At 42.5% G+C, this 16740-nt stretch overlaps 1 protein-coding gene across 3 annotated transcripts in view; it reads left to right on the top strand.

The window, feature by feature from the left end:
• Nucleotides 1-16740, top strand: part of LOC139135681 (protein Wnt-5b-like) — a 67441-nt gene that overhangs the window by 36935 nt on the left and 13766 nt on the right. For 2 of the 3 annotated variants that reach the window (XM_070703281.1, XM_070703282.1), the window contains exons 3-5: nt 4759-4994; nt 5199-5461; nt 8767-9056. In XM_070703281.1, the coding sequence (XP_070559382.1) occupies nt 4921-4994; nt 5199-5461; nt 8767-9056 (627 nt within the window). In that variant the 5' untranslated portion in view covers nt 4759-4920. The remainder of the gene's footprint in view (nt 1-4758; nt 4995-5198; nt 5462-8766; nt 9057-16740) is intronic. The other variant, XM_070703283.1, reaches the window with a different exon arrangement.

Genomic DNA, 16740 nt, shown 5'->3' with positions numbered 1-16740 from the left:
GTCTCTGTGACTGTATCTGTGTGACTGTCTCTGTATCTATCTCTGTGACTGTATCTCTGTTACAGTGTCTCTGTGACTGTATATCTGTGATTTTGTTTCTGTGACTGTCTCTGCGACTGTGCTTCTGTGACTGTGTATGTGTGACTGTCTCTGTGACAAGTGATTAAACCTCAGTAGTTTGATGACAGATCTAAGGTAACATATGGCGGCAATGGCAAAACCGACAATCGGAAATGATCAAGGACAGTTTTCATATGATGATACACACGGCAACTGTCAGCTGACAAATTCCCCCGCGCACGAACGCCGGGACAAGTGACATTGACTTTTCAAGTTATTTATTTTTCTTCGGCAAGCATGAGTGGTTTTTGAACTTGACGCTGATCATCCTGAGGAATTTCAACTGTCTTTCGTCATGCACCATTATTGCTTCCGTGGTTTCGGGTCTTCATTCTTGAGATTCCTTGTCATTGGCAAGGTCCGCGCTGCCATGGTTCTCTTCGCATCAACTTTCTTCCGTTGAATACACTTTTGGTGGCCATAGCTTGCAGTGTTGAATCACAAAGAAATGCCGAAAACGTTAAATTAAAAAAAAAGACAAACTGGTAGTTCACCACGCAAACTGGTCTTTGAATGTTTGCATACGTGTATCCTTGTCACTCTTTATATAATTTTCCCTCCGTCGCACAAACAGAATACCTGGATGCTTTCATCCTTCCCCTTTCTGTCCTCTTTCCCTCCCTCCCCTCTCTCCCTTCTTTCACTTTTGCTTAAAATATTAATTGGAGAAAATAAGCGAAAGTCAGAATTTAGTCGGAAAATTCTGTGAAGTCGTGTCACATGTTGTAAACATATGCAGGTATACAGTTGGATTTCACCATCATTCAGTTCAGAGATTGACGTCATCAACACATATGCAGTTACACTGTTTGAAAAGGAAGCAGTGCATGGGAGGATGAGTTTCCTGAATTGGTGAAATACAGCATTTCTTGTTTTTTTCTCTCTTCTTGCAAATCTACTTACCCCCTCCGAAAGACTACAATGGGGGTAATCTCTGGTGAAATAAACTAAAGCAACAAGTTCAGGGGTTTGATCTTGTAAATGTCGATCAACAATCAAGGGAAAAAACACTTTTCACATTGAGAGCGTGGGATATTATAAAGACCTTTCGTCGGATAAGTGACGTAATTGAAAGCCGAGACGAATCCTCGCTAGCGGCGAAGGGCCACCCATCGGACAACACGATGGACGGATGATGTATGCCTACAAGGTCGAAACAGCGTACAAACTTTCGCGGGGGGGGGGGGATCGTCGCTTGAACTTGTAACCCGGAGAGCTAGAAAACAAATCAAACAAACACTGACAAAAGAACTTCGGAAGATTGACGTCGTAGTTGCCATGACCCCACATGACGACACTCGCACAAGATACAGACCGGGAAGCTGAGAACCGCGCACGCGCACATAAAAGCACAAATGTTGGGAAATATAAACTAGTGCTGTTGAGGATGAGTTTACAGCTTGAGATTTATTAAAAGAGCAGCTGTAACTTCCGAGAATATTTTCAATACTTTCGTTCTGGAAAACAAGAACAGTTTCTGCTCCCTAAAATATGCTGAATACAAAGTATTGGCCTGCCCAACACGATGCATTGTTTACAATATGTAAGTTGATGTTGACACACGAATTCTTGTCCGGACCTAAATGTAGCCGTCAGTGCTACCGTAGGACATTGCACACACGCTGTCGGCTGTGTTGAAAATCTGAACACTGTGGGTCGGCATTTCCACACGATTTTGGAGCAGAACAAGAAAATGTATTTGACAAACGGAACAAAAACACCTGACAATACATCAAACGTTACCGCTTACGGAGCTGTAGCGAGGTATTTGTAGAACATGAAGGGTGGCGAGAACTGTAGACCTGATTTGAGATCCAACGCATGCTCCATACTGCATCGTGGTGTCAATCCGCACTGTGCTCTGTCCAGCTTTTCAATGACAATGGAGCAAAGATGGAAAAAATGTAATAACAACAACAATTTCTGTAGAAGAACGCCACCGTAAAGGACTGAGTGCCCTGGTAATCACGCGGTTTGTGCATGTGATGCGATCTGAATTTTCCATTCTGTTGAGGCAAGTTTTCGTCTGAGCCAGAAGCAAACTACAAGAGCCGCCGACGAAAATCCCCCCGCGTGTATTGTATATCACAATATGGCGAAAAACCTAATTAGACTCTTAGAGCGAGCTTTCCAAGCGATGGATCCTCGCCAACCACAAATGAATGCAAAGTAGGAAAGTTATAAAAAAACACCAAAAAGGTAATCCGTTGCACATGGCTCAACTAGATTAATGAGAAACAAAGAACCCGCCAATTCGGGAATGTAATTACAATATTCAACGGAGTTCAGGGGAATAGAACTACCGAAGCAGATCGATATAAGGGGGAATTAAGTTGATTCGAAAATACCGCAACGCCGATTTCAAATTTAATCAGGTCGGTTTTCAAGGAGCTTTGACGTTGACCAGGCAGTATTGAAATGTGCATCCTTTCCATCAAACCTATCTTGTTTTCTCTTTGGCCGGACAAAACCACGGAAGGAATACACCCAAAGCCGGAAGCGAGTTATCACATCTACAAAAAAAACCCGCAACAACAACTTGAACAGCAAGCTCGAAAACACAAAAAAATAACAAAATTATTATGTAAACGTCCAGGAATCTTGACAGAATGAGCCTAAAAAGTGCATGGGCGTTTTGGACAACAATTGCGACGGATGCTGTCAAGACCAAATTCTGATAAATTCTAATACAACAGTGTTGAAGACAACGATGGTGCTAATATATGTAGATTGGATTCTTTTTGAGTGAAAGGATTTTTAGGCACTCTATTTGCTCAATAATATCCCAAGTGTCTTTGTAACTTCTAACAAAGTAGCTGTCATCTCCATATCCCGGTGAATGGACTCAATCAAGCCGAATAATTCGTTTATTTTTCTCGCTATCAACTTAACTGGTATGCGCCAGTTCTATTCGGCAAGTGCGGGACTAGGGCAAAATGATGATAGGCTGTGTTCCGTTTTGATTCTATTGCATGGCTTCAAATCGCGTAAGTTTGTAAGCCAAATGCTGATCTAGTTAGGCGCAAGAGAAGTCGGCACGGTTTGGTCACGGAAACCACTCATGCAGGTGGTTAGAAACGAAGACCCGTCGTCGACTTTCTCCGTTACCAACACTGGCCTTTCTAACCCCTACAAAACAAATAATAGCTATATCTGTGTCGATCATTATTGAGAAGTAACAGATATATAAAGCATGGAGGCGTCAGCCAGGGACACTGAAGCCGAACCATGACAAACGCCAACGTTTTGTTCGTTACCATGATGACTAACAGTGTTGGCTGTAGAACAAGATCGAGTATCATGTTTTTTTGCCGCTAACTCCGGAAACCGCTCTTCATCACATTGGCAGCCACTATAGAAAGTGACAAGGCGATTTGTTAAGGCATGTCCAGTCAATTATATCACACTTGTCAGATCGAAATAGAGATGGCCCTCTGGCTAAAGCATTCCGATTTCTTCCCGGCAAATATTCGAGTGTTATCAGTGACAATCCGCTGCATTGCACTGAGCAATTCCCCCTTTTTAATGGCGGAAACAACTTACGTCAAAAATGTTCCTGGGACAATATTTCGTTCAGTTAGTTTTAGATCAGTTTACGCGAAAAGATGATTTCAGCCCAGTTTTAATGAATAAAAATCAATGTAGCCTGTGTGGGCATGAGTGGTGAACAGATAGTGTCGCACGTAGCAACAGCCTGTATGGTCTTGGAAACGTACACTAAGTAGCTTCGCCCCTAAGAAAGTGGTATTTGTATAGATGTGCCGGGCCATCTTTCACCCTCTCCCCCTTTTTTCCACATTGGCAAGTATAAAATGCGTATTCAAAGAAGTGAGCTCCCGAATGGTCCAAATCCAGTCCAAAACTAATTGCTTACTTTAGCAATGCCCCAGGCGAAAGCGCGAAATTCTCATGAAAGCCCACTTTTCTATGGCTAAGATTGAAAACAAAGCATTCTTTCATCGAGGTAAAGGTGTATTGGAGTTTGAGATGTTTACTGAGGTACAAGAGAATTGTATAGATACAAGCCTCCCGTGACATATTCATTCTGTTACACTGAAATACAGAGTTCTTGTTAGATTTATTTTCATAATGTCTTAATCAGAATTCGGGGTTTGTTGATGAATTTACACGGGTTCATTAATGGTCAGCGGGCCAAGAAAAGGCTACGTGTGTATCACCGTTCCCCTTTCGTGGTCGCCCCCTTCTCTTAAGGGTCCTTTTTCTTCGTGTGCATTTGGTTGAAGGGTGCGTTGTAAAGGCAACTGTTGCACAGACAAAGAGTAGCTTCGAAGCCTTTAGCCGTGATTATGGATGGACAATTGGTTTGGACCAGTCAAGAATTTCCTCCTGAACAGCGCACCAAACTTTAATTATGTTTAATGGCTGGGGCAAATTGGCCAATCAGAAAACGTGTCTCAACTCTTCCCGAGCACTCCCCACTCACAAAGAGAAGTGCTTGCTGGCGATCCATCAAATCTTCAGTGCATGTGTACATGTTCAGTGCGGGTCCCGTGTTTAAAATCCTGACACAGTTCTATAACAAGCTCCTTCTAGCGCTTGTTTGACAGTGGTGCGCGTCCACTTCAAATTTCAGTGATTTTCACACTCGGAGACTGTCTAACCCTGCCTCTGTGATAGTGTGTCCGTTACTTGCAGATCTATGACGGGAGTTTCCTGAAACAGGCCGCCGGTGAGAAGTGTGTGGGTGTGTGTGGTAGGACGGCGAGGGAGTCTATCGGTTACTTTATGCCTTTATGCTTCAGCCCAGAATCGTTGATAGAGCTGGTTTAGAAAAAGACAATGGCTAGGAGCTTAGCTGTTGTAGTGTTCATCTTCACGTCGCTGCATAGTATTGGCCATGGAGAGACTTGGTGGTGAGTACCGTGGATATATCGCCATTATTTTTATAGCTCAATAATTAGTATATTTTAAAGCGACCCCTTCTCCGTTTCATGGTCCTATAGCATGACCAACTGGCACATTGTTCACAGCTATGGCCGTTTTCTTTTCTTCTCTCCAGTGCGTTATCGTATCGTTTTAATAAGCTCACGCAGCGCCCCATTCTTCCAAACTTACAGGCTGTTGGGTCTCCAGTCACAACTCGTCGAGACGTGGAGCAGGGTCGGCATAATTGGCCCCTCCATACATTCGCAGTGTAACGAATTACAAGGGCTTTCCCATGACCAGGTTCGCTTTTGCCAGATGTTTCAGGATCATATGTTGCCCATCAGTAATGGAGCCAGGTCGGGAATCAACGAGTGCCAACACCAATTCAGTCAACGCCGATGGAATTGCAGCACCGCCAACGATAAATCTGTGTTCGCACGTGTTATGGCAATCGGTAAGTTGGACACTTTCACCATATCTATTTATATTCTGATTAATCCGTATACAAACACTGTCAGCTTCTTCATTAGAAGGCCATTATCCACCACTCTGATATCGCTTACTGATTTCCTCAATACCTTGTCAGTTCAGAAAGCTGTCGCCCTTGCCGAGTCAAGACTGCCCCCATTTTTTTGGCAAAGGTAGGTACACGGAAAGTGGCAGTCAAAACGTGTATTCGTTACCATTCTGCCTCGTAATAGAGAACAACGATGGCAAAACGCGACAAGTCAGAGACAAAAGCAGTCTTTGAAATATTTTCATTTGTTGGGCCGAGCAAACTGTTCGATTTGCCCTCCCTCTTGTGTCCTTTATTTGGCTATGTTTGCTCGTATTTACCAACAGGGGACAATGCTTGCACCAGTTCGCCGTTAGATACATGAATTTCTATTGCACAGCCGTGATTGACGGTCGACAAGCCCACAGAGCCCATTGATACGCTCCCGCAAGTTGAAAAAAATGTCCGATGGCCAGGACTGTGCTTTTGGACAGGCATGTCAACCCGCGACGAAAGAAAATAAATCCCAGAGTTTGTACAGTAACGAGCCTTCTCGAGTGACAATGAAAGAAATGCACCCGAAAACGGAGCGAGCATGACACAAGTCGCTCTGTGCAAACATCGCAGCAACATGTCAGCATTGGTTTGCGGTACCTAATCTCCATCGGACAATTCGTGGGGTCACGTCGCTACAATCTAAGGGAGAGAGAGAGAAGAAAAATAGAAATGAAAGAACGTCAGAACGTTTCATCGAATGTTTTGCTAACTCTCCACCACCCTGTGCGTACGTATGCCAAAAAGGGTCCCCGTCTTCGAATTTAATTTAGTATGCACTCTTTTGAAGTTGAAAAATCCACGTCGTCTATATTAAGTGTCTTCTTTGTTGGGAGATGTGTACCGTGTATAGGTCCATTGAAGGCAGACAGACGGAGCGTTCTTATAGTCTATGTTGATATCAATACTCGGAAAGATCCCACTGGGACATCTCATAGTGCACAGAGAAGCCTGCCCCGTGAAAAGACAAACCAAAGACACGAAGTGGTGCCAATGTTACTAAAATATCGATTGGGATTCCCGGCTCTTCACAACAGTTACCACCAAAGAGTTATCGATGTTGACATTTATGCAGAATATTCCAGGCTTGCTTCTCTGTTTTTCAACACGTGTTCATGGAAAGGACTGACCACAGGGAAGGATACACATTGCTGCTATCTGAATTAACATTCCTCCCGACAGTGTTTGGGTCTGTTATTGATATTACAGCGCTTGTCTTTTTAGTGTGGAGTTTCAGGGTTTGGCACACACGGGTTTCTTGACTGTAACGTACAAGTTGTTGTACTCCGACACACAAACATCAAAGGATGCGTCGATTGCCGCACGTTCTCTTATCATACAGAATGTTACGGAGCTATAACACTGTAGCAGAACTTTTACCTAAGAGTGACAGTAATCTTTCCCGATACAGGCGTATGATTGGTTCAAACCTTCGGAGTCTCGGTCAAACACACCGGAAGACTATTCCATTTAACATCAAGGGATGTGATTTGCACTAAAGGGCGTGATTTTTACCGGGAATATTAAAATAAATGCAAAAATTGAAGCTATTTGTTATGAAATTGACTAAACATTTATTTGTATTGTACCCTGAAGGTAACACTCACTCAGTGTAGCCAGGTTTGACTTCCATAACGGAAACCACCTGTGTATTCAGTGTTCATCAAAACTTGCACATGAAAACTTGTTCCCGCCAACTTTGCTCTCTGAGAGCAGCGGCGCATATAGGCAGGCACAGATTGAACTCATTGCAATAAACAAGCATGAGTCTAGTACCAAGTCCAAGTCCAATACAGGGGAAAACGCAGACAATTTTGGACTCGTACCACGAGTCCTAATTAACAGACGTTTGCATGGATGTGGCTAAGAAGTTTGTGCACTGGCATCTTTGCTACACGACTAAACTTAGTGCGCCGCGTACCGGAGTTCAAATCCAAACCGTGCGGGTAAATTTGACATATGTGTTTTGGTTATTTTTCATCGGGGGGGGGGGGGGCTAAGAAGTTTGTGCACTGGCATCTCTGCTACACGACTAAACTTAGTGCGCCGCGTACCGGAGTTCAAATCCAAACCGTGCGGGTAAATTTGACATATGTGTTTTGGTTATTTTTCATCGGGGGGGGGGGGGGGGGGGTCATCAAATGTTTTCGTCTGACAAAGGGGGGGGGTCATCTTTTTTCACGAAAAATGCAGGGGGTCTATATTTTTTTCGAACACCGGCGACAAGATTTTGCCGGCCCCAAGGCCGTAAAAACGGTCCTTAACGGAGGGCTTCTCAGATTTGATGGCTTCTATGAACTCAACTTCAACGTCCAGGAACACTCTTGGTCGACCACGGCGATAGTTTCTAGGGGGATTTACTGAACCGGTCTTGCAAAAATGTACCCAAATCTTCTTTTAATACGGTCGTTGCTGCCAATCGCAATTTCTTCGCTGTTTGTACATATGATCCACGAGGTACAAAACCAGTCGCCTTATCACCACCTATCTCCTCTATTTCGTGAACTACTTATTGCCGGAGATCACTGCTGGTTGCCTTTCCACGGGTGTAGGTTCTTCCCCGTGTATTTTGCATTATTTCGATAGATTACTCCAAGCTATACGAAGATACGACGATCAAACGTGGGTCTTTTTCTGTTCAGACCGACAGTTGTGACCGTTAAAACAACTTGCTTAAATTTGCATGCAACAACAGTGCATTGTGCGGCATTCTCAGACGAAGACAGAAATGAAAACGTGTCGTCTGTCTTGGATAAAATGTTGCATTTCCGTCTGGTATTTCTTTGTGTCGAACTGTAAACCTTGGCTGTGCCGAACAAAAAATTCGTGTGTGCAAAACCCTGAAACTCCACACTAAAATGACAAGCGCTGTAATATCGCGGTGATGGCGTATCGTGTCTTTAGACACCCATTCATGGGAATCGCCCATCTGTGAACTGCGATCTTTTCGTGTGATACGAGTTTACGACACTGATGGCTTACAAATATGAGGGGAACTTCCAAGTGTTTTTGCTTATACTTGTTGTCTTTTGTGTTCTGAGATCTGTAATTGCACTCGTCGACTTTTCGAGACTTTCGTTTGTTTTTCACCTCCAACCGCCCAGCCTACGGTTAAAACTTGTCTTGCTGGATAAAGCAAACCATTTCTAGTCTTAATTATTTTTGTTTTAATAATTACATTTATTTATTTGTGTTTTCGTGTTTTTCAGCCAGTCGCGAGGCGGCGTTCACCTATGCGATATCGGCGGCGGGAGTCATGAACGCCATCAGCAGGTCGTGTCGGGAAGGCGAGCTGGACAAGTGCGGTTGCAGCAAGGCTGTCAGGCCGGTGAATTTGGACAAAGACTGGTTGTGGGGCGGCTGCGGGGATAACGTAGACTATGGCTACCTTTTCGGCAAGCAATTCGTGGACGCCAAAGAAGAGAAAAATGCTGCCAAGGGTGCAAAACAAAAGGCAAGAAGGGAGATGAACCTGCACAACAACGAAGCCGGTCGAAAGGTAATAATATCGCATCTCAGTTTCGTATTGATAGAGTGCGTGAACTTTAAATCGTGTCGAACGGCATGTGAGCTACACACCATGTTGAGGAAAGGACGTTTTAAGGTTTGTTCAAAACATGGCAGCATGTGTACGAGGGGATAGGGGTCTTTCTGGTTCATAGTTCTGTGGAATGTGAAGAAGTGACGAAAAGCCCGTCGGTAGTTAAAAATGTCAGCATAGTAGTCTGGGCCATGTGATACCTTAGACAACCAGGATGGTGGCAAAACTCTGTTTAGATCATTATGTCAATAGACCATATATCTTCAACAGGCAATAACTGGACCGATCTCATGGCATCCACAAATAGTGACCTTCCTTCACCCCCGCCGATGAAATGCCGACATCATTAATTTTATGGCCGTTGACAATGGTGATGAAACGAAGCATTGTGGGTATTTTAGCGGAACGAGAATGTTTGACGCTTCACAAGACACCGAGTATCAACTAAAAAAACAACTATTTGACCAGTATTTGTGTTCCAACACTTTCATATTTATGCTGGTTTTTAAGATCACTTCTGCTTTTACACATCAACATGACAACAAAGACGCTGATCTTCTTTTTCGTTGTGACGAGAATTGGCCCTGATTTCCGGTCAAAGTATACCGTCGGACATGCAACACCAGCTCGGTAAATAATCTGTAAAACATTGCCAATGGATGTGTCATTCGTTTTCTACTAAGTTTACTTTTTATAAGAAAGGGGAAATGGACTTTTCTTGTTGCTGCCTTACTAAACCATCATCAATATTCCCGGCAGTGACATCTCACTACTGTCTGTAAACAAACAGACGCCAGAACTGTGAGAAACTGGCGGCTTAGTCCAGAGAATGGAAAACTGACGGATCCTCCGCTGCCACACGGTCCGCGGATAAAACCGGTCGACTTTAGGTTGTTGTTTTTTTTGCTAAAGAATTCCGTGTCCTGGTCATTTGAGGTCACAAATCTAGTTCATGCAAATATCAAATGTGTTAATGACAAGCGAACGCAACTGGTCTCAACTACGACTCGGTTGGCCACGTCGATTGGGAGAAGTGTCGCTTTGAATTACCCAGCCACCGGGCGACATTTCCCCCTCCGAACTCTATCACCAACAAAGTTTGCTTGATCTCATTTTGAGAGCCCGAAAAGGATGACTCGGTACAGCCACTTTCTAAGCGTTGTTGACAAAAAATGTGTTTATCGTTATACGTGCAATTCGAAATCAAGCAAGCACTGTAACAACGCGAGGAAGGCGAAGTTGTGATCCTTTCAAACGAGCTTGTGCTCAGCTTTGGTTCCTTCTGTTTCTAGAAATCTTTGTTTTTACATTTTGTTTATCGGATCAACAAATTCAAGAACATGACCTTTAAGATGCTTCATTTTGCAAATTATAGAGAAAGAATTGAATCTGTTTATTTAGACGTTCAACCTGGTCGCATATTCGTCATGGCACACGTACACTGTACGTATCAAATGGCCAAAATCAAATCTAATCAACTTTTTGAGGTTTTTTTTATGCTGTCATATAAAGAGTGCACTTACACTCATGATACGCGAAGTTAAAAACTTTTTCCAATGTGAAGATATTGACTGTGAGAAGCAAAACATGAACGGTATGCGAGTTAATATTATCGAGATATAATGGAGAAGCTCTCAACGCCTATCTCCATGGTAACACCACCGATAGAATGTGTCCCGGCATTTTGATGACCATATTTACAACTTACCTTTTAATGTCCACGGGTATCCATGAGCAGCGGAGATACTCGGAGCATGTGTTTGTTTGGGGTCCATAAATTATTCCCGCTAACGAACCAAGCACAGACTGCAGTGGGTCAGCGATGGTCGAAACGACGACCACAGACAAGCGTACCCCTCTGTGAACATTAAGTTTTATGTTCATAACGTGTCCGGAAATAAAAATGCATTTTTTTCACACACACATTGCCACTTCCGACTTCCTACAAAGACCCACCCAAAGGTTACATGAAAAGAGAGAGAATGTGTTCGTTTGAGGCGTAGATAGAAATCTGCGAAAGTGCTGTAATTGGTAGTGTGTCTTACAATTCACAGATCGATTGTACACACTAAATACTATAGCGATCATAGCGCTTTGTTGACTGAATTCATACAGCATTTCTAATCTTGTTTTTCATAGTTTCCTTTCAACAACAGGGTTCTACTACTGTGTCAATTTACTCGTAAATGAAACCCACCGATCTGCCTAGTTTAAAGCGCTCGGGACCCTCATTTCTTCACACCGTTTGAACAGACATTCAATGCATGTCCACGATGTTGGCAATTGAACGATGAACGAGACAATTAAAAAAGAGTAAAAAAAAACATGCACACAAATCTATCAATGGTTTTAAGTTGATGCCGGCCGAGCCAATCGTTTGTTCCGCTCGAATCTCGTCGTAGGATGAACTCATTCTGTACCACGGCAGAGCCCTGAACATCAACTTACAGTGATCAGCTATTCAAACGGCATTGTAGTAAGTCAGCGCCCCCTGTTTACTACATCGGCTATAATGTCGAACGCTAAAACTTTACGTCCTTAATTTTGAAACCTATCGGGTAGTGCAGTACAAAGTATGAAACGTTCTGGATTCCACATTCCTACATGTAAACCTTTAGCTGGTTTGCCCAATGCGGGTAAGAGCTGTAGTACAGCATCGTACGGGCCCGGGAATTTTGTTTCGGATATTGATGATAGTGACCGGCCCTGGCCATTGAAGTGTTATGTTGCATAGTTTGATGCTGCACTTGTCATATGCGATTGGTCCATTTTTCAGGGAATACTCCACATATGTAGGGCGTAAATATACGATGTCATATATCATCAACAAACGGCCACGCGTCAGCGCGCTCAGACAACCGCAAGTTTAAGTCGTAAGACCGGGTTATTTTGGGCCTCAGCCCAAGTACATTTGTTTTCATTCCGTGGGAAAAAACTCTGTAAGGTATAACCATTTCTGGCTGAGACCAGGGAGGGCAAATTGTCTTTGCTTCATCTTTCTTGGCATAATAAATGGCGTAATGATGCTAACTTAAAAAAGTGCTGCTCTCAGCCAGTCATGAATAAGTGAGATGTGAATATAAATGCTTCTCTATCTGAGTTTTTGCCACAAAATCTTCTGAATATAATCAAATGTGCATCGAAATGCAACAATTAATGCACTCTCCGTTTCCTAAGCGATGGCACGACCCTTGCTACACCCACTGGACGAGCCAAAGTGGGAGGGGTAATTTCAGTTTGGTCGAACAGGAGGGCTCGAGACCAGAATTTAACATTTAAACTTGACACATGTTTAATCACTGACAAGAGTGGACTAGTGTTAATCACAGTGAAAGTTTGAAAAGGAAAGGTTTTATATCCCGGACACATTGAAAAACATTACGACTGGAAACTGTACCCCCGGTTGAGAATAGTAATGCCCACAGCGATGGAGAACACTTATCCTTGAGCTGAGAAAACCAGACCATCATTTCGAAATAGAGCTGCAGATTCGAGAAGCTCGTTCAAAATAGCTAGGTACACCCCATAAAGGTGGTTTCGAGTTTTGAGGGCAAATTTCGCCTCCTTCATATAGAAATCGTACGTTTGTTTTTCCAGGAGAACACACCATTTGACACAAAATTTGCATGTAAAGGGGTCGCCAGTAAGTACGTGGTCAAATCTGGCATAAGAAACAATATGAAATGTTGGGTAAAGCCAGTCCAAAATAAACTGATTTGAACTTTGTGTTTTGTAATTTATACCACTGCAGTAACATTACCTTTTTTTGACAACATCACACAATGTGATACGTTTTGAAACTGAATACTCCGACGTATTCTGTGTCTCCTTTGCTAAAAAATACGGTATGCCGATTACCATGTAAGGAGATGATGACGTCAAGACAGATTTGTAGTGCGTTTGGTCCTGGATGGTGCACGAAGTTTTGTCGAGGTAGCTTGTGTATTTATTTCCTAAATGGGAGAGATTAGGGTCGATCTAAACGAAGGCCGAAGAATGTTATGATACTCTAAGCGAGCTGAACTCTAACGCGAATGGTTGGATAATTTGGAGGATGTCTAGAACCGGGGTCTAGAATGATCTCGTCTCATTAAGATTATTTGGCGGTCAGTATTGAATTTCAACTGCGTCACAAGTTTGCAAAATGAGTATTCCGTCGAACGGTCAACGAACGATGTTTTAGAAATCTGGAGACATGGCACATCGCATTTTTATTTTAGTATTTTATATTTTACAAAAGATTTAAGAAGCAATGATTTTGTCGAAAATTCTGAAAAAATATAGGAAGATTTGATCGCGAACACATTTTCACTTGGGGTCAACTAGCCCTGCGTACGATGCTGTGTGTTCCGCTACAGCTAATCGCCCCGCTCACCACAGCCCTGCAAAGACCCGTACGTAGGGTCGGTGACTTCAAATCCATTTTGGGACTTCACGTAAAAAGCCAAATTACTGCCGAAATTCAGCGTTCTTGGGCCCAAGTCGTATCCCAGCCTACCTCAGCTACTCGATCGCTTCCAAAAATGACAGTCTTTTATTCAGTTCTCGTAAATAACCGTCGATGTCGGCAACTCTCTCGCTAGCCCTGCGTACGATGCTGTGTGTTAGCTGTAGCACATAGCATCGTACGCAGGCTAGGGGTCAACCGGATGCGCTATTTTGCGGGTTGCGGGCTGCGGGTTGCGGGCATGAAAAAATGTGTGTTTTTGATATCATTTTCGCCCTTCTCACACTTCAGATTAGTTCAACCGCCGAAAAAGCACAATTTTCAAAATCGTTTTCAACGCCGTTTCAAATAATTTTATTGTGGTGAACACGATTATAGTCCTAGGAAACTTTTCAAAGTCACGCTGGATCAAATGCTTGAAGGGGGCATACCGGCATGGAGCGACTATCATACTGCAGGTGCAAGTCATACGTTCATGATATTAGGAGATAAATTATTGAGAGCTGCAGAACACAAACTCATCCAAAAATATTCCTATTAGATCGATTCCTGAAAATAAGGCAACGCACCGGCGTGTTTTTCCCACTGAAATTCTCGCGTAAATTTTAGCAGAATGTCGTTCTCTGAGGTCGCGACCTCGCTTGAACCGAAACGGCAAAGTAAACTAAGTCCTTTGTTGTACGTCTTTTTTTCTTTTAAAGATTTCATGAAAAATACACGGCATTTACAATACACATCACTTCTACGCTTTTTTAAGTCAAATCTTTCCTTATGCATTGCATTTAACTAGGCATTGTTTAATTTTCTGTATGAGTTGCCCTGGAACCGAATTGTGAATGGATGCATTACAAAGAATTTACTTCCTATGGCCTGATACTAGAAATGTAACAATTTTCATTCCGCGATAAGTGGCGACATTTCCGAGGCGCGATTTTTTTTTTGTCAGTCTGGTATTACGTATATTTCTCACTCACATCCATGGCAAGAAAGAAAAGTGATTCAGATCCCTAATTATTTGTAATGGCCAGGCAGCTCGGAATAAATCAATTGGTCCTCGGAATCGCCGCTTTTAGTTTAGCAGATTTTGATTTTTTTCAGAAACATGACGTATTTTCACCCATTTGGTTTGGTCTGTTATAGCATCTTTAGTCCAAAAAATCAAGTTTACAGCATTGATGTTTTCAACAGCCTTCAAATATCAGTATTACGTTAAAATACACCATATAGTAGTGTTTCATTAATTTTAACCATCTTGACCTGATGGTGAAATATGGACTTCGCAGGAAAAGGGATACTGTACGATAGACCTGATCATCATTATTGATAATAGACACATTCTAAAGGTTTTATTTCTTATATACTATATGCCATACTACATATATTAGAAATCTAGCCATAATTCTAAAAACCCGCAGCCCGCAACCCGCACTTTAGCAGATACCGGGGTCAACATGGGGTCGCAACCATGTTGCCTCAAAGCTTATTTCTGTCTGCACTCAAAAATGTCGGATATGAACCTGAAAAATCGATGCAATTTCGTCAAAATTCGGCGGAATTTCAGCCTATAGACAAAATTTCATCTAGGTAAGGTAAATTTACTGAAATTTGATCGACAAATAATCCTGAGCATTGAACGTGACAGCTCGCCTTCTCCGGGAAGTCAAGTATCCAGCTGCCCATACACAGTTGCCCATATGGCCAGGTTATGAGATTGTTTTCAAGCGAGCGAGCCAATAGAGCTAGAGGTCTGATTTTTGGTATATAGAATAACTTAGCAATACAATTATTTTGACAAAATGTCACGTGACCTCAATGACCTTTGACCTCAAATAGATATATTTGTCCACAACTCAGTAACCACAAGTGCTACACCCTTCATATTTGGTATGATGGGACACTTATGACACCACATATTGTACCTCATTAATTATGCGCATATCTAATTCTGAGCAAGCCAATAGAGCTGGATGTCCGATTTTTGGTATATAGGGATAACTATAGCGTAGAAATCTAAATATGCCCATCTAAATATTAGACATCTACCATCGAGAACAAAAGAAATTTGCTGTAATTTGAATATTTAAGGAGTTTAAGCAATTTTCACTATAAATAAAGAACCCCTGCCTCAAACTCCACAAAAGTTGCTAGACATATTTTGCCGTTGTCATGCCATTGCTTCGTTTAATAACCAGTTAATCAAATGCCTAATTGACAGGAGGAAATTCAAGACCATATTTGAATAGTAGTATATATTGTCCTCAAAATTACTCTATCACGGCCCAAGTACTCATTGCCTTCAGCAATACTGCCTTGTTTTGAGTTAAGTTCATCGATCAAAATGCCTCTCTATCTGATAGCAAATTTCACTTAAACGTTCAACCTGGCTATTTTTACCTGATGATCTTTAATCTGTGCAACTCGCCTACGTTAACATACCAGTCGAATCAGTTGAGAATGATGTAAAAGGGAGGAAGTGGAGTGTCGCTAACTATTTTGACTGTCGAAACGCCATCCACGACGGTATTGTGTACAAAAACTCACTTTGGAATAGGGATTTTACAGTATGTCCTGATAAAACTGTTGGAAACTATGTACTTAAATTGTCGACCGAAATCCGAGAATTTTCGGCACTGCCAGGAAACACCCCACTTTCCCTCCAGTTGGAAATCTGTCTTCAAGTTCGTCAGTGCATGTCACGGGCCTAATGGGTTGTCTCGGGCGCCTTTGTCGGCACTCCCAAAATTAGATTCCGATTCTGAATGGCCAAGAACGAACGAAAGAAAGATCCCCGAGTAAAACATCTGTTGAAACGTTTGTAACGTTAATGGCGTTTTGGGTTTTACTCTGGTCACCGCGATCTTTTCAAGTCGAGTCGTTGGAACACGTGTCTTTGACCTGTAAACCCGCCCGGGGGCAGCTCGATCTAAAAGCAAAATATGCTCGGAGTTTTTGTTTTAGGGCACTTTGCTGGATTACCACGAAACTTCAAAAGTACTGAAATCTACTCCAGACCCGTGATCGGTTAACGGAATCTATGAACTAAACAAAACTTTGCGCAAAGTTAAGATATTGTGACGCTAACTTGGATTCTCTTTCCATTTTGCTCTTAAGGAAGGATTCTAAACTGCCTGAAGAAATGTTCCTTGAATTCCTTGCGGAGACAATGGAAAATCTTTATTTTGAGGTGACCGCTGC

This window comes from Ptychodera flava, chromosome 6, assembly GCF_041260155.1.
Source record: "Ptychodera flava strain L36383 chromosome 6, AS_Pfla_20210202, whole genome shotgun sequence".
Classification (NCBI taxonomy): Eukaryota; Metazoa; Hemichordata; class Enteropneusta; family Ptychoderidae; genus Ptychodera; species Ptychodera flava.
Note: the sequence above shows the minus strand (reverse complement) of the source record. Positions and strands in the feature narration are given on the sequence as shown.